At 43.3% G+C, this 26312-nt stretch overlaps 1 protein-coding gene across 1 annotated transcript; it reads left to right on the forward strand.

The window, feature by feature from the left end:
• The first annotated feature begins 21161 nt into the window (after nt 1-21161).
• On the forward strand, nt 21162-22118 carry LOC120993723 (olfactory receptor class A-like protein 1). The gene has a single exon (XM_040422194.1). The coding sequence runs from the start codon at nt 21162-21164 to the stop codon at nt 22116-22118; it is 957 nt and encodes a 318-aa protein (XP_040278128.1).
• Nucleotides 22119-26312: the final 4194 nt, after the last annotated feature.

Consider the following 26312-nt stretch of genomic DNA (forward strand, 5'->3'; position numbering starts at 1 on the left):
TATACCTGCTATCTGGTCCTCTGGTGGTCCCTTTTGCTTGGATCGACCACCAGAGGACACAGGCAGCTCTGTAAGCAGCACCAAACATCACTACACTACACCCCCCCTGTCACTTATTAACCCCTTATTAACCCCTGATCACCCCATATTAGACTCCCTGATCACCCTCCTGTAAGGCTCCATTCAGATGTCCGTATGTGCTTTGCGGATCCGCAGATCCACGGATCCGTGGATCCGCAAAACACATACGGATGTCTGAATGGAGGCTTACAGGGGGGTGATCAATGACAGGGGGGTGATCACCTCATATAGACTCCCTGATCACCCCCCTGTCATTGATCACCCCCCTGTAAGGCTCCATTCAGACGTCCGTATGTGTTTTGCGGATCCGCAGATCCACGGATCCGCAAAACACATACGGACGTCTGAATGGAGACTTACAGGGGGGTGATCAATGACAGGGGGGTGATCACCCCATATAGACTCCCTGATCACCCCCTTGTCATTGATCACCCCCCTGTAAGGCTCCATTCAAACGTCCGTATGTGTTTTGCGGATCCACAGATCTGTGGATCCGCAAAACACATACGGACGTCTGAATGGAGCCGTACAGGGGGGTGATCACCCCATAAAGACTCCCTGATCACCCCCCTGTAAGGCTCCATTCAGACGTCCGTGTTTTGCGGATCCACGGATCCGCAAAACACATACGGACGTCTGAATGGAGCCGTACAGGGGGGTGATCACCCCATAAAGACTCCCTGATCACCCCCCTGTAAGGCTCCATTCAGACGTCCGTGTTTTGCGGATCCACGGATCCGCAAAACACATACGGACGTCTGAATGGAGCCGTACAGGGGGGTGATCACCCCATATAGACTCCCTGATCACCCCCCTGTAAGGCTCCATTCAGACGTCCGTGTTTTGCGGATCCACGGATCCGCAAAACACATACGGACGTCTGAATGGAGGCTTACAGGGGGTGATCAATGACAGGGGGGTGATCACCCCATATAGACTCCTTGATCACCCCCCCTGTAAGGCTCCATTCAGACGTCCGTATGTGTTTTGCGGATCCACGGATCCGCAAAACACATACGGACATCTGAATGGAGCCTTACAGGGGGGTGATCACCCCATATAGACTCCCTGATCACCCCCCCTGTCATTGATCACCCCCCTGTAAGGCTCCATTCAGACGTCAGTATGTGTTTTGCAAAACACGGACACCGCGGATCCGCAAAACACGGACACCGGCAATGTGCTTTCCGCATTTTGCGGATCCGCACATTGCCAGAACTATATAGAAAATGCCTTTTCTTGTCCACAATTGCGGACAAGAATAGGACATGTTTTATAGGCCCTACAAAAAACGCAGTGTTCGCCTGATCAGGCCTGATCTTGTGCGCACACTTGCGTTCAGTCCGCCCCACCGCAGTGCCAGAATTTTTATTTTTTCTGATCACTGCAAAAACACCATAAAATCGCTGCGGCGCTATAAAAAAAATCACTTTTGAGGGGCATGGCGAGTTCATAGAAGATTTTTTTTTTTAGCACAAGTTAGCGGAAATTGATTTTTGTTTTTTTGTTTTTTCTTACAAAGTCTCATATTCCACTAACTTGTGACAAAAAATAAAATCTCACATGAACTCACCATACCCCTCACGGAATCCAAATGAGTAAAAAAAAATTTACATTTATATTCCAGACTTCTTCTCACGCTTTAGGGCCCCTAAAATGCCAGGGCAGTATAAATACCCCACATGTGAACCCATTTTGGAAAGAAGACACTCCAAGGTATTTCGTGAGGGGCATGGCGAGTTCATGTAAAATTTTATTTTTTGTCACAAGTTAGTGGAATATGAGACTTTGTAAAAGAAAAAAAAAAAAACATTTTCTGCTAACTTGCGCCAAAAATTCTAGGAACTCGCCATGCCCCTCACGGAATACTGTGGGGTGTCTTCTTTCCAAAATGGGGTCACTTATGGGGTATTTATACTGCCCTGGCATTTTAGGTGACCTAAAGCGCGAGAAGTAGTTTGGAATCCAAATGCGTAAAAAATGCCCTGTGAAATTGTAAAGATTCTCATTGGAATTTGGGCCCCTTTGTGCACCTAGGCTGCAAAAAAGTGTCACACATGTGGTATCGCCGTACTCAGGAGAAGTAGGGCAATGTGTTTTGGCATGTATTTTTACATATACCCATACTGTGTATCTCTGTAAATGACAACTTTAAAAAAAAATTATACAAAGTTGTCAATATACAGAGATATTTCTCTCACCCAGCATGGGTATATGGGTATATGTAAAAAGACACCCCAAAACACAATGCCCTACTTCTCCTGAGTACGGCGATACCACATGTGTGACACTTTTTTACAGCCTAGGTGTGCGTAAAGGGGCTGAAAGTCCAACGAGTACCTTTAGGCTTTACAGGGTTGCTCACAATTTAGCCCCGCCCAAAATGCCAGAACAGTAAACACACCCCACAAATGACCCCATTTCGGAAAGTAGACACCCCAAGGTATTCGTTGAGGGGCATATTGAGTCCATGAAAGATTGAACTTTTTGTCACAAGTTAGCGGAAAGGGAGACTTTGTGAGAAAAATAAATAAATCAATTTCCGCTAACTTGTGCCAAAAAAAAAAAAACTTCTATGAACTCGCCATGCCCCTCACGGGATACCTTGGGGTGTCTACTTTCCAAAATGGGGTCACTTGTGGGGTATTTATACTGCCCTGGCATTTTAGGGGCCCTAAACACGCTTTAGAAGAGTGGAATCCAAATGCCCTCGTAAAAGGTACTAGCTGGAATTTGGGCCCCTTTGCGCACCTAGGCTGCAAAAAAGTGTCACACATGTGGTATCGCCGTACTCAGGAGAAGTAGGGCAATGTGTTTTGGGGTGTCTTTTTACATATACCCATGCTGGGTGAGAGAAATATCTCTGTAAAATGACAACTTTGTATAAAAAAATGGCAAAAGTTGTCTTTTACAGAGATATTTATCTCACCCAGCATGGGTATATGTAATATGTAATACACCCCAAAACACATTGCCCTACTTCTCCTGAGTACGGTGATACCACATGTGTGACACTTTTTTGCAGCCTAGGTGCGCAAAGGGGCCCAAATTCCAAAGAGTATCTTTACGATTTCACAGGGCATTTTTTACGCATTTGGATTCCAGACTTCTTCTCACGCTTTAGGTCCCCTAAAATGCCAGGGCAGTATAAATACCCCACAAGTGACCCCATTTTGGAAAGAAGACACCCCAAGGTATTTCGTGATGGGCATAGTGAGTTCATGGAAGTTTTAATTTTTTGTCACAAGTTAGTGGAATATGAGACATTGTAAGAAAAAATAAATAAATAAAAAATCATCATTTTCCGCTAACTTGTGACAAAAAATAAAAACTTCTATGAACTCACTATGCCCATCAGCGAATACCTAAGGGTGTCTACTTTCCGAAATGGGGTCATTTGTGGGGTGTTTCTACTGTCTGGGCATTGTAGAACCTCAGGAAACATGACAGGTGCTCAGAAAGTCAGTGCTGCTTCAAAATGCGGAAATTCACATTTTTGTACCATAGTTTGTAAACGCTATAACTTTTGCGCAAACCAATAAATATACACTTATTGCATTTTTTTTATCAAACACATGTAGAACAATAAATTTAGAGAAAAATTTATATAGAAATGTAGTTTTATTTGAAAAATTTTACAACTAAAAGTGAAAAATGTCATTTTTTTGCAAAAATTTCGGTCAATTTTGATTAATATAAAAAAAGTAAAAATGTCAGCAGCAATGAAATCCCACCAAATGAAAGCTCTATTAGTGAGAAGAAAAGGAGGTAAAATTCATTTGGGTGGTAAGTTGTATGACCGAGCAATAAACCGTGAAAGTAGTGTAGTGCAGAATTGTAAAAAGTGGTCTGGTCATTAAGGGGGTTTAAGCTAGGGGAGCTGATGTGTGTAATGTGCTGGAGTGCTTCTTTAACATATTTTCATCACTACATGCATAGATGCATCTCATAAACTTTGAATACAAATTTCTTAATTGCTGAACTGTATTTCTTATATAAAAGCAGAATAAATTTAGTATAAAATGTATAATATTGTTTATAACTCAATGGGGGAGATTTATCAAACTGGTGTAAAGTAGAACTACCTTAGTTGGCCATAGCAACCAATCAGATTAACCTTTCATTTTGGACAGCTCCTTTGGAAAATGAAAGGAGGAATCTGATTGGTTGCTATGGGCACACACAGTTTACACAGTTTGATAAATCTCCCCCAATGTCTTGTGAGTTTGGGGGCATTATTCTTTACATTCATAGGATGAAAAACCATATATAGAGAGCAGCTAAGAACTGTATCCAGAATAATGGCCTGTGAGTTAAATACATCAGCGTCATTCACGTCTCTGAGCTTTGTCACAATATATCAGTTGTGAGTTTCCTAGACTTGACAAAAAAAATGAATTAATGAATTAAATGCTATTGATTTCTAAATAGAAAGAATTGCAGGAAAATCTTTAAACAAGTATAAAGTTTAATTCCCAATTTTTTTTAGGGAATGCATCAATGTTACATGTCTTATTTCACACGTATAACATATTATTATCATCATAGGGTTAAAAAGGAGGAGTAGTCCATTTACATATTCATCAGTATAAACACGCACTCATTATGCGCTGCTTCTCGGTCAGAGATTTTCTTAAAAGCAGGACTGTGGAGAAATCTAAAGAAAAGCCTACAACACCAAAAGAAAGGAAAAGCCTCCAACACCATTATGATTTTGTAACCTAATATTTTCTTCATCACATATGGTGTCCGAAATGGTCAGATTCAAGAACACCTGGAACTTGCTTTTCAAGGGTGTCGTTCTGCTTCGCACTGAATGAGATGATTGAACCAAACTGCTTGGACGGAAAAATAGCATTTATGACAAACCACCACTAATATATAGTTTATTCACTGATATTTTACAGGGCAGTAATGATTTAAATGTTTTTTTATATATATAAATATTACCTTTTTGTATTTTTTTAAATAATAGATTTCAATGCAATATGTAGTCAAGTATTTGCCCAATAAATAATATTAAATTTATAACATGTATATTATTATTATTATTGGTATTATTGTTGTTCTGATTATTACTCTTTTAACGTATAGCTTAATATGTGACCATGTTAATTTATCACCTTGTATTTTTATACTTAAATGATGTTTTACGTATAAGATCACGGTCAGGTGGTTAGAAAGGATTAAATCATTAGGTCATTGCTAAAATCTCTGCACAACAATCCCGAAACATAATCTTGGAATAAAATGCATTAGGCTGAAAATGGCATTTTGTGTATTATTATAAATGCAGGTGTAAATGAGTCTCTCTCGGGCCATTATGTGCGTAGACAAAATTCAAGACGAAAATTATTTCGAGGACATCTGCAGCTAAATGATGATGATGCCTTTACTTAGCTAATAATGAGACTGTGGCAGGTGTGGGGAGATCTCTATGACCAGCACTGGTTTCCAGTTACTACATGACCCATTAACCATTGCTAGAGAGAAGATTATATACTATATATCATTTTCTCTAATTAGGAACTCAAGAATAAGAAAAAGCGATTTAATACAAAATGGGAAAAATACATAAATGATACATAGAACATTAGGTGTGAGAAATGGACCATTACATGGCTTTGACTCATGTTATGTCTAATAATACAAGAGCATTTTTATTTAAACATTTTTGGAAAGCAGGGATTTTTTTCCTCTTACCTTAAATAATCTGTATATATTAAATGTTCAATCAGTTTAAAATCAGTTATTAAAATAACCGATATAGGCCGCGTCCATCACCACTAGTTATTTCTGTTTTTGTAGGTGCAAAACAATGAAAATAATGAAAAGAAATGTATGACAGGTACATAATTCAGAGAATTGTGACAGAAATCAGGTCTGTCAAGCTTCCATGCCAAAGAACCTCATTTTACTGGACAAAAAAGTAGTGATTTTTTTTTATGGAATCTGCTGAAAGGGAACCTCTGATGCAGATGTGAACAAGCCCTTACGCATATCTGATCATTAGAGACAAATCATGTGGCACGAGGCTGTAGAAGCACACAAAATCCTTGTGACTTCATTCCTTTGAGCCATAGGCATTCTGTGTGTAGCTGTATGGTGCTCCTGAACAGTAGCCCAATATGGAGAGATAGAGGAGAATAGCATTATATGACAATAATAAAACATATTATGAAATGGGGGGGGGGGAACACTCCATACAGATGCCCTTTAATGGCTGCATACAGCTCTGGAGTGACATGAGCAATGCAGCACTCGTCAACCTTTTTCTCATCATGCCCCACCAAACACAACATTATCAAATCTAGGCCTTAGCATTAGTCAAACACCATGACAAAACTGAATAAAGAATTACGGTATCTCAGTTTATCTGAGGCCTGTTTCACACAGCCGTTATGAGTTCCGGCAGCCTGCCAGAGCTCTCTGGATCTGGCATTGCCGGATATTATATAGTCAATGGGTTTGGTGGGCATTTCGGTAACATCTGGCAATGCTGGATCTAGAGAGCTCAGGCAGAGCACAGCCTGTGTCAGGTCTTATATTTGTCTCCTGAACCTAGTATACCATTGAAATAAACGCAAGGCAGGCAAATATGTTTCTAAACAGGCAGAAAAACCTGTGCACTTCAGACTGTGAGACCTCCCCATTAGTGCTGCCTTAAAGATGCATACCAGCTTTTGTCTGCCTTCTGCTACAGTTCTGAAGTAAAGCCATGATGACAAGACATACCAAACATTGGATTTCATTTTATACAATCCAAACCTAATTGACCTAATCACAATGGATTTTTGTTACTGCTTGATAAACCCAAACACCATAAAAAAGAGTGTTCAACTGCATCGAATGGACACAGATAGGGGGAGATTTATTAACACTGGTGTAAAGGAAAACTGGCTAAGTTGCCCATAGCAACCAATCAGATTCCACCTTTCATTTTCCAAAGGAGCTCTGAAAAATGAAAGGTGGAATTTGATTGGCTGCTATGGGCAACTTAGCCAGTTTTCATTTGCACCAGTTTAATAAATCTCCTCCATAGTGTTTATTCTATGTCTAGTCAAAGTAACTATGAAAATGAACAGCATCTAACAGAAATTATTCACCCGGTATATCAGCATAACAAATATTATACAGATAGATAGATAGATAGATAGATAGATAGATAGATAGATAGATAGATAGATAGATAGATAAAAAAGAAAAAGTCAAAGAGCAGCACACAGACAAATTGGCGGTGCAATACCTTGAAAAGACCGGTGACCAAGGTCTCACCGAATACATTAATAAAATGCGAAGGCAGCACTCGAAATAAGTGAAAAAAATGGGTGATTTATTAACCCATGTGACAGCAGCGTTTCAGCTCTCTCTATGGAGCCTTTGTCAAGCCATATTACAATGTGCAAAATCAGGTGCTTTTATAGCATACATCATTAAGTATAGTGATTACATAATTAAATCTCAATATAATAAAAAATCTGTGTCAAAATACATAGTAATTTCATAAAAGTGTACATGATTCCATATCAAGAATTCCATGAAGGTCATACATAAAGTGCAAAGTGCTGCCTTTGCATTTTTTCTATGTAGATAGATGGATAGATATATAATATCAGATAGATAGATAGATAGATAGATAATATCAGATAAATAGATAGATATGATTGCTGTACAGTAATTAACATAATGTAATGTCTCTTCAGAAATACAGGATAACAGAGTAATGTTCCAGTTTTTGTATAAACTACCATATATTGGAATAACACAATAACTCATAAAACGTGGATCTTGCATAAAAAAAAAGAGATCAGTAATAGTAATATTCAGTGAAACGTCTGCTGCAATATTCTGGCCACTGTTGCACCTCCTTATTCTTGACAGCCTTCCATGTCATACCCCAAGAGGATAAGACCAGTACTTTAAAATCCCACGGAGTTTGGAATCCAGACCACAGACAGCAATCACTAATCCAGAGGTAAGTGGCTCCAGTCACAGCTACTATTGAATATAGAAACACTTCTACTTGTAGTATTGAGGAATAACGTACGGAGTAGGCTACTTTACTTTTTTCATATTATTGTAATATATTTTTGCTGTAATTGTTTTAAATATTTATTTACTCAGGGTAGGTTTGTGCCTTCTGCACCAGACACCGTTTCAGATAATGTTGTACTTGTTAGTTTAACGGCCATAACCTTTTTCATTTGTTGGGCTAGTGATGTCATTTTTTCAGGCATTTTTTCTGGTAAAAATGTAGTATTAGCCCAAATTTTCTTTTAATTTGCATTCAGCATTGTCTACTGTCAATTTTGATATATTAACTGATAATTTGGGATAAGCAAGTCTTGGCTAAGACAATGATTAGAACAGATAACATTTTGGGCAGTGGCTTATGTTTTGTGCATCTTTAATTCTTTTTTATTTTTTTGTTTGCTTTTTTACTTTATTTTCTTTATTTTTAATACTTAGAGCCCGCAAAGAGAAGGAGAGCAGACAGCGCATGCATGGCCTCCCTCCATTCGTAACTATGGTTCTGCTGAGAGTGCTGGCTCGGCTATTTCTGTCAGCCTCATAGATGTGATTGGAGCAGTGGCCGTGCTTGTGTGGTGCGCTTCCCAGTCAATTCTATGAGCCTTTTAAAAATCTATTTTTGACACTCTAATAGAGATGAATGGAGAAAGCCAGCGCATGCGCAGTCTGCTCCCCTTCTCTTTGTGCACTCAGGTGCGGGTCCCACCTCCGACCTATCAGACATTGGGGGCATATCCCAGTCATGAGATGGGTTAACCCCCTTAAACTTTGAATGATGGAGTAAGACGCACACTGTTCCTCCGTTTCTTTCAAACTCCTCCACACTGTGGGCATGCAGTGAGGAGGAAGTGGGGTTTTGGACTCCCAAGATAATGAGTGGTGGGAGTCTCTGTGAGCAGACAATAGTCTGATCACTGGGACAACCACCGATTAACTATCCTGTGAATAGGTGATAAATGTCAATTTTGGGAAAAGTCCTTTATATATGAAAAAATACTCTATTCTTTAAAAAAAATTAACCATATACGTCTTGGGGTTGATGTCCATTCATGATTCAGATGAACTCCGAGCTGACGTGTGGTTTTCAAAACTGTGCTGATTTGCAGTAAAATTGAGTTTGCTCCATCCACATCACAGCTATGCAGTAGTCATTATGGGGGACATTTATCATTTTAATGCAAATAGTTAGAAAGGCTGAGCACTCGCCACCTGGGCCACACAGAGATACGTACAAATGTGGGCAGTGGTAACAATTAAATATTTATTATTACACCTAATGCAGATATGACAACTTAAAATATACAATCATAAAAAACAATAATAAAATCTAACTAATATATATAATACACTCCAATATATCTAAAATAAATCTAAAATAGTTGCTGAGGTGATAAAAACATCATTCAAATATATATAATAATTTAAGAAATATATAACATAGTGTCTTAAATAAGAATGGTGTATTTATCTTCTATGGCATATAATATATTTCCCTTCCAATTAAATAACATTGAAAAATTAGATTGATTTAAAGTGCCCAGTAAATGTTCGAATGACTATCTGATCGAAAGTCACATTTAGTAGTCTCTGTTCGATGTTCTAAAAAAAAAAATCGGTATATATATATTCGCTGACTGAGATGCTGTGATTACACCTCCTAATACGGTATAGTTCAATTGCCGTACGACTTGCGCACACAGTGGCGTCCCACGTGGCTGGCAATGTCTGGTATGGCGGTACCTGATTACAGATTATCAGCTGGAATGGCTCGAATAGTTCTACGGTCACTGATGTTTACAATCTCCAGAGGGTATTCAGGTGGGATCTCACAATTGTCAGGGCCGAATATTCGGATCGAGATGTTCAGTCTATGCCAGGAAATCAAACTTTTATAATCAGGGGCTCCACAAAGATAGGGATCCGATTCCAAGATGTGTGGATAGATGTATGTCCATCAGCTGATGTGCGGGTCTTGAAACAACCAGACGCGTTTCGGGGTCTTTTCCTAGCCCCTTCCTCAGTGTGTAATAATAAATATTTCATTGTTACCACTGCCCACATTTGTACGTATCTCTGTGTGGTCCAGGTGGCGAGTGCTCAGCCTTTCTAACTATTTGTATTCAATTCTGTTCATGACTGGTTGAGTCATTAAGCTTAGCAGCACCCAACCCACAGCTATAGACAGAGTGAGCCACCATACTTCTGTACTTATAATTTATCATTTTAAGTCTGGTTTTGTATTGTGTGGTTGCACCAAATTTATGAAATGGCATACAGTTTTCATGTATATGGTGCAACTGCATTGTATTTTATGAATTGGTCTTAAAAAATACACTCACTGCACCCTTATTACCTTTGTGATACTCGACCACTGTATGGATGCATAGCAATTGCAACACAACAGCACCATGTGGTAGTAAACTATGTACCACTATAGCCATATACAACACTCAAATAGAAAGAGCAACCAGAAACAAACCATATAGCTAGAGATGAGCGAATTAAAAAAAAAATCGATTCTCCGGTTCTAATTTTTTTGGAAAGATTCGGTTCGATCCGAATAAATTAGCGGCGAATTACATAAAAAAATTGCTATTATTTTATAGTGGTATAGAACACTGTGCCTTGCAATAACACGCATAGGGAGTCTGCTTTGGTAGTGAAATAATACTGTGAGTCTGTAGGATGTGCAGATGACAGGCGTCACTCTTAGAATCACTGCACACTTCACTTATTAGGGCAGTCACAGGGCCAAAACTGACCAAATAACTCAAGTATGAACTCAGCCTTAAAAGTCGATGTTAGCGCCAAGAAGAAGCGCACTCCTTTTAGACCGTAGTCAGCTGATTTCACATAGATGTTTACAGAACCTGTTCTATTAAACGCTTAAACAAGTAGAGCCCACCGCCCCCCCCTCGACAGAGTGCAGAGGGTGTTAGCAGTAGGTTTGTGTTGATGTCACTGATTTTTTTGCGCTTCCTCTGATCCGTCAGAACAATAACCCGCAAAAAACGGATCCTGTCTGTTAAGCATCCACCTTTACTCGGTCAGCATTTGGTCAGTAATCCATCAGTATTGCTAAAGCCCCCCAAAAAAACAGGAGTGGATCCGAAACAGAGATAACATGTGAATGGAATGTTTGCATGTCTTCTGTGTGTTGTACCCAGTCCTGCTTTTGGCTACCAAATCATAAGCCAATTCTGATGCAAAATAGGGACCATGTCATACAGGCCTTACAGCTGCTTCATAGACAAGATCCGTTGTGCGTCTCATTTTACCTTCCTTCTGACAGATCATCAACAGCAGGATCATCGCCTAGGAGGAGAGGAGTGGCGGCGTCCAGAAGCAGGAGTGGGTAAGTGTTTTTATTTTATTTTATGAGGCTGGTGGAGAGGCACTGACTGGGGGGCCTGGGGGCTGATGGAGAGGCACTGACTGGGGGGCCTGGGGACTGATGGAGAGGCACTGGGGGCTGATGGAGAGGCACTGGGGGCTGATGGAGGGGCACTGGGGGCTGAAGAAGAGGCACTGAGGGCTGAAGGAGAGGCACTGTGGGCTGAAGGAGAGGCACTGGGGGTTGATGGAGAGGCACTGACAGCTGAAGGAGAGGCACTGTGGGCTGAAGGAGAGGCACTGTGGGCTGATGGAGAGGCTACTGAGGGCTGATGGAGAGGCTACTGAGGGCTGATGGAGAGGCTACTGAGGGCTGATGGAGAGGCTACTGAGGGCTGATGGAGAGGCTACTGAGGGCTGATGGAGAGGCTACTGAGGGCTGATGGAGAGGCTACTGGGGGCTGATGGAGAGGCTACTGGGGGCTGATGGAGAGGCTACTGGGGGCTGATGGAGAGGCTACTGGGGGCTGCTATGAGGCTACTGGGGGCTGCTATGAGGCTACTGGGTGCTGATATATGGCTACTGGGGGCTGCTATGAGGCTACTTGGGGCTGCTATGAGGCTCTTATCTGAGGTCTGATTGGGGGAAATTCATATTGGGGTCTGAGCTGAGGTGTGATCTGAGTTCTTATTGGGGTCTTATTAACATTGAGGATCTTATTGGGGCTGTTAGCTGAGGTTTGATTAACATTGGGGGTCTGATTGGTGGTCTGACCTGAGGTGTAATGAAAAATATTTTTTTTCCGGAGCAGCTTAGAGAAAAAAGGCCTCACAGTCCCCCACACTCCTTCTGCCCGGCCAAGCCTGCCAGCACCCCTGAGTCTTCAGAACTGTAAGTAAATTATATATAAGGGGAGCTTATAATATGAAAGCGACGAATTACGCCTGAACAGACATATAGAGCAAATTCCAGTTTTTGTTTACGTTTTATGTTGCACTGAATTTTCTGTGAAATATATATATATATATATATATATATATATATATGTGGTTTTTTTTTGGGGGGGGGTCGGGGTGGCAGTGGATCTTGGGTGAGTTCCCACACTTTTTTTCCCAGGACTTGACCCCTGCAAAGAGTGGAGGTGGCGGCAGAATGAGAAGAGGTGACATAGTGGTGAGGTGAAAGCAGCATGAGGAGACCACAGAGGCCCAATCACAGAGTCTGTAGGTGGTGGCAGCATCAGGAGGCCACAAAGTGGCAAGGTGACAGAGTGTGAAGGTGGGTGGCAATATCAGTAACCGCTGAAGATGGTGGGTGAAAGAAGGAGCACTTGGCATTAGATGTGTGGCATCAGGCGGTTGTCAGCATCAGAATAGTAGCTGAGGCAGGTAGCCAGAAGAAAGCAATCTATAATTAAGTGTTGGTGTGGCACCATGGATGATCTAGTCTGATGCATCAGGAATTGGTGGTCAGAAATCCTGGCTGATCCATGCCTAAATCATCTTGACAAAGGTCAGTCTCTCCACATTTTGGGTGGACAGGCGAGTTCTTTTTGGGGTAACTATGGCCCCCGCCGCACTAAACACCCACTCTGTGTCACAACCAGACAGCTGAGAAGCTCTGACAGGAGCCTTCCAGATCCCCCTCCTTGAGTTTCTTTGTTTTGGTTTCAGTTCCTCATCTCGTTAGTCTATCTCAGCTGTCATGCAGTTGGACTGATTGCTTCCGTTTAAGTTCCTCCCCATAATGCAGTAGTGTGCGGCTTATACAACTTCCTGGAGTGTGTGTGCATGCTGTTCCTATTTCCCAGTCCTCTGCAAGATAAGTGCTGTTTCTTTATTTGTGATTTTCTGTCTGCTGGATTTCAGGAGACCCTGACTCCCTCCGTGTCTAGTGTAGGGAGCCGGTGGTCGTGTCCCCTCACTGTTGTAGGGTCTTCAGGTATTAGATAGCCGAGGTACGTGGATATGCGCCCATCCACCTTTGGGGTGTTCGCATAGGCTGAGCAGTCAGGGAGAGTGGCAGGTCTCATGCAGGGGTCTCCCTTTTGTTCCTTAGTTGTGGATCCAGTGAGTCATTGATTATACTGCATTGTCTTGTTTCCTGTACACCATCCGTGACATTATGAGCCGCCAAAACCGTCTCAAGCATGGATCCGGTTTCACTTTTGGCTGAACGCTTCCAGGGTCTTTCATTGGAGGTAGCTGATCTCCGTAAGACTTTTTCTCAGTTTCAAGTGACCGGTTCAGCTTGCGTTCATTGAGTTTGTTCTGAGTCTAAGATCTCGCTCCTGGATACGTTCTCCGGGGGTAGTGAGTATTTTGTGCGTTTTAGAGAGGCTTGCAAACTCCATTTTCGCCTTCTTCCCCATTCCTCTGGTGATGAGGAACGGAGGGTGGGGATCATTATATCGCTGCTCAGGGGTAACGCTCAGTCCTGGGCCTTTTCGCTGCCGGAGGGGGCACGGCCCCTCCGTTCAGTGGATGAATTCTTTTTAGCCCTGGGTCAGATATATGATGATCCGGATCGTATTGCTCTGGCTGAGTCTAGACTACGTCTGTTATGCCAGGGTAAACAATCCGCAGAGATATACTGCTCAGAATTTCGGAGATGGGCAGCTGATACTGGTTGGAATGATGCTGCACTCCGAAGTCAATTTTGCCATGGTCTTTCAGAGGGATTGAAGGATGCATTTGCCTTTAATGAGAGACCTACCTCTTTGGATTCTGCTATTTCTCAGGCCGTTCGTATTGACAGGCGTCTTAGAGAGAGAGGAGAGATCTCTCCTTCCTGTCATGCTCAGTCCCGGGACAGTGCAGCGGTCTCATTCTGTGCGCAGGGGTCTCAGTCGCTGTCAGCCCCTTCTGAGCAGGAGCCCATGCAGCTGGGGTTGATTGCCTCTGACAATAGAGGATTCAGCCCGCATGGGAGGGTTTGTTTTTGTTGTGGAGGTATAAATCATTTGGCAAATGTTTGTCCCTCTAGGAGATTCAGGCAGTCTTCTGGGAGTAATAAAGAAACAGCACTTATCTTGCAGAGGACTGGGAAATAGGAACAGCATGCACACACACTCCAGGAAGTTGTATAAGCCTACTGCATTATGGGGAGGAACTTAAAGGGAAGCAATCAGTCCAACTGCATGACAGCTGAGATAGACTAACGAGATGAGGAACTGAAACCAAAACAAAGAAACTCAAGGAGGGGGATCTGGAAGGCTCCTGTCAGAGCTTCTCAGCTGTCTGGTTGTGACACTCTGATGCCACACTACTGGCCGGGCAGGACAGCTTTTCTAGGGAAAACTCAGCCAGTTGCGGCCACAAATCCAGTTTGGCTGTCTACTAGTCAAGCGGATCTTCAAGGTCAGTTGGCAGGGTGCACTCCAAGTATGCCACCACCTGCTGGTTCAGGTTCTGCTCTACATCTAGCTGCTGGTGAGAAGTTTCTTCACTATGTGGGTGAAAAAAGCTGCTCATCAGCGACTGTAGACTCAGGATTCTGCTGATGGAGCTGGTACTGCTCCTGCCACCCCACCCCTTCCCAGCAGCCATGGCAGTGGAATGTGAGCGCAGAGGGCCCCCCCCCCCCGGTCAGACCTGCGAGAGGATGGACGATGGCGCAGATAGGCAGCGGCCAACTGACTACATAGGATGTCTCTATAGTAGTTCAGTTGGTCCTCTCTCTGAGCGGGTGTAAAAAAGGCCCCCATTTTGGACGGTTAGCGAGGGTCCAGCAAGGTGGAGAGCCAGAAGTGATCCCTCTGCCGAATGGTGACAATACGGCTGTCACTACCCAAGCAAGTGAGCATGCAGCGGTCCATTTGCACAAGTGACTCGGAGGTACTCCCTGCCTCCATCTCTGCTGCATACTGCCACGATGTGTCTGGGTCCTCTGCCTCATCTTCCTCATCGCCCTGTAGCTCCTCTGGATGCTCCTGCTCATCCTCTCCTGTCACCTGTGTAGCAAAACCACCCATTTCGCTAGATATTGCTTGTGCTCCAATGTCCTCCTCCATGACGATTGGAACGTCCCCTGTGGTGCTGGTTGGATGTGGCCGAGTCACATGGTCCGCCCCCCCTCTCCTCGCGATACGTACGTTGCGTTCCACGTCACTACGCCGCATACCGTGTGAGCGTGGGTACGCAGTATGAGCTGGGAGGATGGGGTCGACTGTCGGACTCGGCGCATGCGCACAGCGCAGATGGAGACTCCAAACACTCGCGGCCGCACTGAGCCACCAATGGTATGCACTACTATTTTAATACATTAATAGGATACGGCTGTATCCTGTTATGCCACAATATGTTTTTTAACCCTTTACTTACATGCACTTAGCACTTTTGTACCATATAATTATATAGACTCTTAGATCCTAGTAGTGGGATAGGAGAGGATATACAGTACAGACCAAAAGTTTGGACACACCTTCTCATTCAAAGAGTTTTCTTTATTTTCATGACTATGAAGGCATCAAAACTATGAATTAACACATGTGGAATTATATACATAACAAACAAGTGTGAAACAACTGAAAATATGTCATATTCTAGGTTCTTCAAAGTAGCCACCTTTTGCTTTGATTACTGGTTGGCACACTCTTAGCATTCTATTGATGAGCTTCAAGAGGTAGTCCCCTGAAATGGTCTTCCAACAGTCTTGAAGGAGTTCCCAGAGATGCTTAGCACTTGTTGGCCCTTTTGCCTTAACTCTGCGGTCCAGCTCACCCCAAACCATCTCGATTGGGTTCAGGTCCGGTGACTGTGGAGGCCCGGTCATCTGGCGCAGCACCCCATCACTCTCCTTCATGGTCAAATAGCCCTTACTTTCAAAGTTTTCCCAATTTTTCGGCTGACTGACTGACCTTCATTTCTTAAAGTAATGATGGCCACTCGCTTTTCTTTACTTAACTGCTTTTTTCTTGCCATAATACCAATTCTAACAGTCTATTCAGTAGGACTATCAGCTGTGTATCCACCTGACTTCTCCTCAACGCAACTGATGGTCCCAACCCCATTTATAAGGCAAGAAATCCCACTTATTAAACCTGACAGGGCACACCTGTGAAGTAAAAACCATTTCAGGGGACTACCTCTTGAAGCTCATCAAGAGAATGCCAAGAGTGTGCAAAGCAGTAATCAAAGCAAAAGGTGGCTACTTTGAAGAACCTAGAATATGACATATTTTCAGTTGTTTCACACTTGTTTGTTATGTATATAATTCCACATGTGTTAATTCATAGTTTTGATGGCTTCAGTGTGAATCTACAATTTTCATAGTCATGAAAATAAAGAAAACTCTTTGAATGAGAAGGTGTGTCCAAACTTTTGGTCTGTACTGTATGTATATCTATAAACACTCAATTTTTGCATTGTATGCAATGTTTTTACACAACTATTGAACCCTTTATGTAATTTTGCAACTAAATGGATTTATTGTAAAGATTGTCATGTGACTGAGCACCTTTTGATGCCATGTGATTTCACTAATTGTACCATGTGATGTGATTGCACTGGCTGTTGGGTATATACACTCACCTAAAGAATTATCAGGAACACCATACTAATACGGTGTTGGACCCCCTTTTGCCTTCAGAACTGCCTTAATTCTATGTGGCATTGATTCCACAAGGTGCTGATAGCATTCTTTAGAAATGTTGGCCCATATTGATAGGATAGCATCTTGCAGTTGATGGAGATTTGAGGGATGCACATCCAGGGCACGAAGCTCCCATTCCATCACATCCCAAAGATGCTCTATTGGGTTGAGATCTGGTGACTGTGGGGGCCATTTTAGTACAGTGAACTCATTGTCATGTTCAAGAAACCAATTTGAAATGATTGAAGCTTTGTGACATGGTGCATTATCCTGCTGGAAGTAGCCATCAGAGGATGGGTACATGGTGGTCATGAAGGGATGGACATGGTCAGAAACAATGCTCAGGTAGCCTGTGGCATTTAAACGATGCCCAATTGGCACTAAGGGGCCTAAAGTGTGCCCAGAAAACATCCCCCACACCATTACACCATCACCACCAGCCTGCACAGTGGTAACAAGGCATGATGGATACATGTTCTCATTCTGTTTATGCCAAATTCGGACTCTACCATTTGAATGTCTCAACAGAAATCGAGACTCATCAGACCAGGCAACATTTTTCCAGTCTTCAACAGTCCAATTTTGGTGAGCTCGTGCAAATTGTAGCCTCTTTTTCCTATTTGTAGTGGAGATGAGTGGTACCCGGTGGGGTCTTCTGCTGTTGTAGCCAGGGCCGTCTTTAATATTGATTGGACCCTGGGCCCCCTGGATCACGCCCCCCCCCCCCCGCACTTTGCTGTACTTGCTATACAGCAGCACTTACCTGTCACGTCCAGGGCCTCCAGGTGACGTCTCCTCTCTGTCATAATCTTCTCTGTAGATCTTCTCTCTCATCATCTTCTCCACTCGGTCTGGACAACTTCTCTCAGCCGCCTCGTCTCTGCAGAGTGTGACACACAGACATCTTAGCTTCCTCACATTCTACTATTATCCCCCAACTGGAGTCCCCACAGTGTTATCCTGCTGCTTGATGTGCTCCCCCCCCCAGGGGTGTAGCTATAGGGGGTGCAGAGGTAGCAGTCGCTACCGGGCCAGGAGCATGAAGGGCCCCAAAGACACTTGTGCCGCATAAGAAGACACACAAAGCACTGAGGGAAGGGGGGCCCAAGCTGAACTCTTGCACCGGAGCCCATGAGCCATTAGTTACGCCCCTGCCCCCCCCCCCAATACCCCAAAATACTATCCTGAAGAAACATTACTGCCCCCCATAGTAATAGTGCTCCTCATAGTCCCACCAATAGTAATTCCCTTCTAGAATGCCCTCATTAGTAACACTGCCCCAACTGTGATAATGTTCCTCAACAATGTTCCCATTATTAGAAGAGCCCTCCCATATTAATAATACCCTAACAGAGTCCCCAGTAGAAATAAGGCCATCTATTGCTGCCCCAGTGGTAATAAAGCTCCCTAAAGACCCCTCAGTAGTAATAAGGCCCCCATAGTGCGCTTAGTAGAAAAAAGGCAGATATATAAGACCCTCCTATAGAGCCCCCAGTAGTAATAAGACCACCTATAATGTCCCCTGGATCTGCAGTGCCCCCTGCAGTTAAAATCCTCCCTCCACCATACAGTCCCATGTAAATAACATCACCTCCTCCCCAGCCGCCTCCAACGCACAATCCCATGTAAACATCACCCCCTAAGGCTACTTTCACACTTGCGTTCGTGCGGATCTGTCCTGTACTTGTACAGGACGGATCCGCACCGATAATACAAACGAATGCATCCGTTCAGGACCGATTCCTTTGTATTAGATTTGAATTTCTAAGTCCGAATACGGATCCGTCCTGACTTACATTGAAAGTCAATGGGGGACGGATCCGTTTACAATTGCACCATTTTGTGTCAATGCAAAGTGATCCGTCCTCATTTACTTACATTGTAAGTCAGGACGGATCCGTTTGGCTCCACAAGGCCATGCGGACACAAAAACACTGCTTGCACCACTTTGGGGTCCGCCTCCAAAACGGAACGGGGGGCTGTATGGAGCCGAACGAATGCATTCTGAATGGATCCGCATCCATTCAGAATGCATTGGGGTTAAACTGATGCATTTGGGGCTGCTTGTGAGAGCCTTGAAACGGATCTCACAAGCGGATCCCCAAACACAAGTGTGAACGTAGCCTAAACATTAAGTCCCATGTACATAAACATCATTCCCCCCCACCATCCACTTTCAACATACAGTCCCATGTAAATACCTCAAGCACACAGTTCCATGTCAATAACATCCCTCCCTTCACCCAGTAACATACATCCTAGTTAAATAACTACAACCCCCAGCATTGCTCTGCCTCTCCCTTCACTTACCTTTCCAGTCCTCATATACAGACATCAGCATTAGGCTCCTTCTCCTCTTCACTCCGGTCCAATCCTGCACTGGTCACATGATGGTGACATCATCCAGGTCATCCTATCACAGCCTGTTCTGCTGATCACATGACCTGTGATGTCACCACAGGTCCTTCACCTCTTCCCAGGGTATTAGATTCAATTGTATTGCCGTTCTGTGTACGGCAATACAGTTGTATCTAGCAGGCCCAGGCCCCGAATGTTTTAACCTAGCGACACCCCTAGTCACTAGTGAATGGGAGTCGGGAAACGGAGCTCCCTTGGGCCCCCAGGAGCAACTGGGCCTGGGGCAGCTGCCCCTTTTGCCCTGCGGCAAAGACGGCCCTGGTTGTAGCCCATCCGCCTCAAGGTTGTGCGTGTTGTGGCTTCACAAATGCCTTGCTGCATACCTCGGTTGTAACGAGTGGTTATTTCAGTCAACGTTGCTCTTCTATCAGCTTGAATCAGTCGGCCCATTCTCCTCTGACCTCTAGCATCCACAAGGCATTTTCGCCCACAGGACTGCCGCATACTAGATGTTTTTCCCTTTTCACACCATTCTTTGTAAACCCTAGAAATGGTTGTGCGTGAAAATCCCAATAACTGAGCAGATTGTGAAATACTCAGACTGGCCTGTCTGGCACCAACAACCATGCCACGCTCAAAATTGCTTAAATCACCTTTCTTTTCCATTCTGGCATTCAGTTTGGAGTTCAGGAGATTGTCTTGACCAGGACCACCCCCCTAAATGCATTGAAGCAACTGCCATGTGATTAGTTGACTAGATAATTGCATTAATGAGAAATAGAACAGGTGTTCCTAATAATTCTTTAGGTGAGTGAATACCCTGTTATTGCACTGTTGTATAGCTTGACAAAGGCCTCATTGAGTAGGCCGAAACGTTGCTGGGGAATTAAAGTTTGACGTCAATCTGGAAGTGCTGCCTTATTCTTTGGGAACTATATATGTTCAAAAGATAAGGCAGCACTCCAGAGGTAAAGCGAAAAACGATGGACCCTTTATTGACCCCTCTGCAACGTTTCAACCGCTCAATGCAGTCTTTATCAAGCATCATGCTTGATAAAGACTGCATTGAGCGGTTGGAACGTTGCAGAGGGGTCAATAAAGGGTCCATAGTTTTTCACTTTACCTCTGGAGTGCTGCCTCATCTTTTGAACATATATCTATCTATTAGCCGCTGAGTCTGCGGCTGGGAGGATTTTGCACCCGTGCTATTGGACTAGTGCTGCTGTGTAATTTTTTTGCTCGCTATATATATATATTATATACACACACACACACACACAGGTGAAAATTGAAAAATTTGAAAATCATGCAAAGTTCATTTATTTCAGTAATGCAACTTAAAAGGTGAAACTAACATATGTGATAGACTCATTACATGCAAAGCGAGCTATTTCAAGCCTTTATTTGTTATAATTTGGATGATTATGGCTTGCAGCTTATGAAACCCCAAAGTCACAATTTTGAGGTACCTTTGCTCAGGGGGTATGGATTAATTAGCTGACTAGAGAGTGTGACACCTTGAGCCTAGAATATTGAACCTTTTCACAAAATTCTAATTTTAAGATGCACTAATGCAATTCCTCTTAATTTGCATTACTGAAATAAATGGACTTTTGCACGATATTCAAATTTTTTGAGTTTCATATATATATATATATATATATATATATATATATATATATATATATAGCTATGGGAGGAATGCTATATTAAATAAACCTCCATTTGTTTTGCAGACTTTACCTTCAGATACAGACATCATACAATGGGGACCTGGCTCACCCTTGACATTATAAGTTATTTATTCCTGGACTTAATAGGAATTCCTGGCAATCTTTTTATTTTATTTGCCTTCCTTCACACCTTCTATTGTAAAGGTAAAGTAACCACTGGAGAAATTATCCTCAGCAAACTGGCACTGTCCAATCTGCTGGTCATTCTGACATGGGGCATACCAGTCACCCTGCAATCTACTGGAACGTATATGGTGTTTGGTGACTTATCTTGCCAGATAAGCCTTTACCTTTACTGTGTAGGAAGAGCCATGTCTGTCAGCATTACCTCTTTGCTGGGATGTTTTCAGTGTATTTCCATTACCCCGTTGCACCAAAGATGGTCGAGAGTAAAGAGGAAGCTTCTGGATCACCTATTCACAGTAATGCTGTTTCTCTGGGCTTTCAATCTAATCATAAGTAGCACCCGGCTGACATACTCTACAGCTTCTATCAAGAACATTACTTCTACATACATTATGAGTTATAGCTTCTGCTTTGTGGTCTTCCCAAATTATCTCCTCTACATAGGTAATGGGATTATCTATGTTGTGCGTGACTTGTTCTTCTTGACTCTGATGATGTTGACCAGTGGTTATCTTCTCTATGTTTTCTACCAGCATGGAAAGAAAGTAAATTCTATCCCAACTTCAAACACTAAGCATGCTGAGATCCAAGCAGCCAAAGCCATCTTTACTTTGGTCATGATGTATATTGTAAGCTTTGGATTAGATAATTTCTTTTGGATTCTCACTCTCTGCACTTTTACTCTTTCTCCCCGATTTACTGATGCTCGAATATTTTTTGATTCCTGTTACTCTGCTATAAGCCCTATTGTAATCATCTCAACCAACAAGAAAATCCAAAAGGGCCTTCAGTGCACACGGAAAAGAAGAGACCTTCAAGCAGTGAAGACTATATCTAATCATGTATCTAGGAAGAAGTCCTAGACACATTTATTCTAAATGGTTAGTTGATGGTCCATAGTATTGGTGTTTGGCAGGTCAAGCGAATATATATGTAAAATCATTTGCCATCCTTTAATGTAAATTTTTAGTACACAAATTTTTTTTTGCGATATATCCTTATTACTGTAAAGTTTACCAAGTCAGAATAGCTTCAGAACTACCTATAGAAGGCTCTTTCCAGCTGATAAATTTGCTAACTATACTGTATATACATATAAGAATATTATATATTAGATTTGGTAATCCATCTACAATAAAATTCCTAAACGTAAAAACTCTTGAGCACATGTTCGTAATGAAGAGGTGATTCTGAGCGCATGCACTCCCTAGTTGACATGTCCAAAATCACATACAATTTATCTGGAAACATATTTTCTAATTTCTGAAAACAGCAGAAATATTTTGTAAAAGAACAGTCAGAACAGTAAGAATACGTTTGTGTGTTAGATTTTTTCCATGAATTTCTCAGACTGTTCCAATTATCTCAATCACACTTGCAGTAATGGGTGCCAGTGCTGTAGCAATGACTTAATTCACATGTATGGGATTTCAGTCACAAAAATTCCTGCAAAACAATTTCTGCCATGTACAGCATGAACCCTAAAGATGGGACATGGAGACTTTGGCCTCCGAAACATCGCATTGTCAAAGAATTCATTGCTATATTGCAACTACAGACATGGCAGCTTGCGGGTCATAATGTGACACCATTCACTATCACTAGTTGTCTCACTTCAGCAGATGGCAGTTATCATGCAGACAAAGTTAATAGAAGGTACTTACTAATGTTTTGTGATTGTCCATATCAGGGATGCTCAACCTGCGGTCCTCCAGCTGTTGTAAAACTACAACTCCCACCATGCCCTTCTGTAGGCTGATAGCTGTAGGCTGATAGCTCTAGGCTGTCCAGGAATTATATGAGTTGTAGTTTTGCAACAGCTGGAGGGCCGCAGGTTGAGCATGCCTGGTCCATATTGCTGCCTTTACTCGCTTGATTCCTTTTTCCATCACATTATACACTGCTTGTTTCCATGGTTACAACCAACTGCAATCCAGCAGTGATGGTCGTGCTTGCACACTATAGGAAAAAGCACCCACCTCTCTAATCTGGGACCCCAGGAGCATGCAAAGGCATGCATGCGCAGCATCTCCAGTCTCGGCCACCTTGTATTTTCGCTGCATCTGTGGCTGTAACCACGTGTATAATGCAGTGGAAAAATTAATCCAAAAATCACTGCAAAAAATGCACAAAAATGATACGCAACTGACAATACTAGCTAATTCCTCAAGCCGATGTTAAAAGCTGAGAACTTTGCCAATATCTTCCAGTCCGGAACATATCGGAGCCCCTCATGCACCACGTCATGGTGTCTCAGCACGCATGGGGTCCTACCACTCAACTGCCCGTGGTGTGCGAACAAGGTCTGAACAGTGCTAGAAACCAACTCACAGCCAGGCTCTCACATGCCTCCATAGTGGTATCACAAGAGCCGCACCCACAACAGACCATGTGACACAGAAGCTACGAAGTGCAAAAGAATGTTACCAGCAAAATAAAGTGGCACATTCCATAAACATAAAGAAAAAAACTTACTGAAAAAAGTGGCCTAAATGGGTGGAAATGCTCCAAACCCAGACACTGTAAAGTGTCTATAACCGCGGGAGCAATTCCTCCACATGCGGTCCGCAAAACGGCAATCCCCTGAAAAAAATGCATAAAATGGAGGATGCCGGTGCAGACCACATGCACCACAAGGACATCTTACACAAAATAATACAGTACAATGTGCAGATGAAAAAATATCTAAATACAAAAATCACTGCAAAAAATGCACCAAAATAATACGCAACTGACAATACTAGCTAATTCCTCAAGCCGATGTTAAAAGCTGAGAACTTTGCCAATATACTCCAGTCAGGAATTGCTCCCCCGGTTATATACACGCTACAGTGTCTGGGTTTGGAGCATTTCCACCCATTTAGGCCACTTTTTTCAGTGAGTTTTTTGTCTTTATGTGTATGGAATGTGCCACTTCATTTTGCTGGTAACGTTCTTTTGCACCTGGTAGCTTCTGTGTCACATGGTCTGTTGTGGGTGCGGCTCACAGCTTTATTCTACCTCATAATGCATTGGTGATACCACTATGGAGGCATGTGAGAGTCTGGCTGTGAGTTCGTTTGTAGCACTGTTCAGACCTTGTTCACACACCACAGGCAGTTGAGTGGTAGGACCCCATGCGTGCTGAGATACCGTGACGTGGTGCATGAGGGGCTCCGATATGTTCCTGACTCGAAGATATTGGCAAAGTTCTCAGCTTTTAACATCGACTTGAGGAATTAGCTAGTATTGTCAGTTGCTTATCATTTTGGTGCATTTTTTGCAGTGATTTTTGTATTTATATATTTTTTCATCTGCACATTGTATTATTTTGTGTAAGATGTCCTTGTGGTTCATGTGGTCCGCACTGGCATTCTCCATTGTACGCATTTTTTGCTGGGGATTGCCATTTTGCGGACCGCATGCAGAGGAATTGCTTCCCCGGTTATAGACAAGCTACAGTGTCTGGGTGTCTCCGTTGCCGCCCCAATCCTGAAGGAATCACCCGTAAAATCCTTAGAGTCCATTCCTAATGCCCCCAAACATTTTTTAAACACTGCCACAAACTGAAAACGTGACAGAAACGACCCGTCCTCGTGCCGTAGCAGGGGTCCCCTCTCCCCAAAAATCACCCCCTCCCTGTACTCTCTTAAGCATCGTACCGGACACAACACACACCCGGGCACCTCAAACAATGTCACGCTACAGCCTCTACCTTCCCTATCCGTCTTAGATAATCGGATCCGCACCACCACCCTATCACCATACAAATCCATATCACCCACACACAAAATTCCTGCCCTACTAACACTGGGACACACTAGTTCACCCAAACGAAAAGCCCCGAAAAACGCTAACGAAAAAGCCAACCTAAACAACCGCACCTCTCCCACTGATCGACAAATCAAACCCACCTGTACACCAATCCGCAACAATAAAGCGAACGAAAGCGGCTGCCTATGATCCGCCAATCGCTTTCCCATTCTACACCCCCTCAATACCTGTCTCACCAAGAAGGTCTTCGTAACATCCGGGAGGCCCCTTAGTTTAAACCCGAAAGCCAAACCCGCCATAACCCGATTCACCTGCGCTACCAACCACCCATTCTCTGCCATGTTCCCCAAAAACAATACCAACGGAACCTCACCCTCATCAATGCCCACACGAAACTCAGCACACCACCGCTCCCAATCTCTCCATGCCTTACCGTATGCCATCCAAGTGCCAGCGCTCAAAGATACCCTCAACAACCCTGCTACTGTACCTCCAAGAAACTCTGGACACACCAGCCCGACCGCCTCTGCTTCCGGGGCCAGCTGCCGAAAACGCTCCCACTGTAAACGAGAAAGAGAGTCAGCTACCCCATTATCAACCCCCGGCACATGTACAGCTACAATCCAAGCGTTAATCTCTAAACAACATAACACTAAATGCTGCAATAACCACAGGAGGAGATGACGCCGTCAACCCATTGATCGCCTGCACCACCCCCAGGTTGTCGCAGTGAAAACGAACCTTCCTATTTTTGAACCTATCCCCCCAGAGCACCACCGCCAGCACAATCGGAAACAACTCCAGCAACGCCACGTTCCGAACCCAACCCCTCAACACCCTAGACTCGGGCCACTGTCCCGCACACCACTGGCCATTACAGAACACTCCAAAACCCACACCCCCTGCAGCGTCCGAATATAAATCAAAATCAAAACTATCCACCACATCCCCCAACACCAATGCCCTACCATTAAAATCCTTCAAAAACCGCTCCCAAACCGCCAAGTCCCCCTTCAACTCGCGACCCAACCGAATAAAATGATGCGAGGCAACCACCCCCGCTGTAGCGGACGCCAATCTCCAACAAAAAATACGCCACATCGGAATAATCCGACAGGCAAAATTTTACTTTCCCAACAATGATTGCATGTCCCGCAAACTAATCTTGGGAGCCCTCACTGCGCTCCCCACCACCGTCCTCAAATCCTGAACCTTTTCCACCGGCAACCAACACTCCATTCTAACCGTGTCAATAACAATGCCCAGAAAACTCAACTCCGTCGTGGGCCCCACCGTCTTCCCTG

This window comes from Bufo bufo, chromosome 3, assembly GCF_905171765.1.
Source record: "Bufo bufo chromosome 3, aBufBuf1.1, whole genome shotgun sequence".
NCBI classification, from domain to species: domain Eukaryota; kingdom Metazoa; phylum Chordata; class Amphibia; order Anura; family Bufonidae; genus Bufo; species Bufo bufo.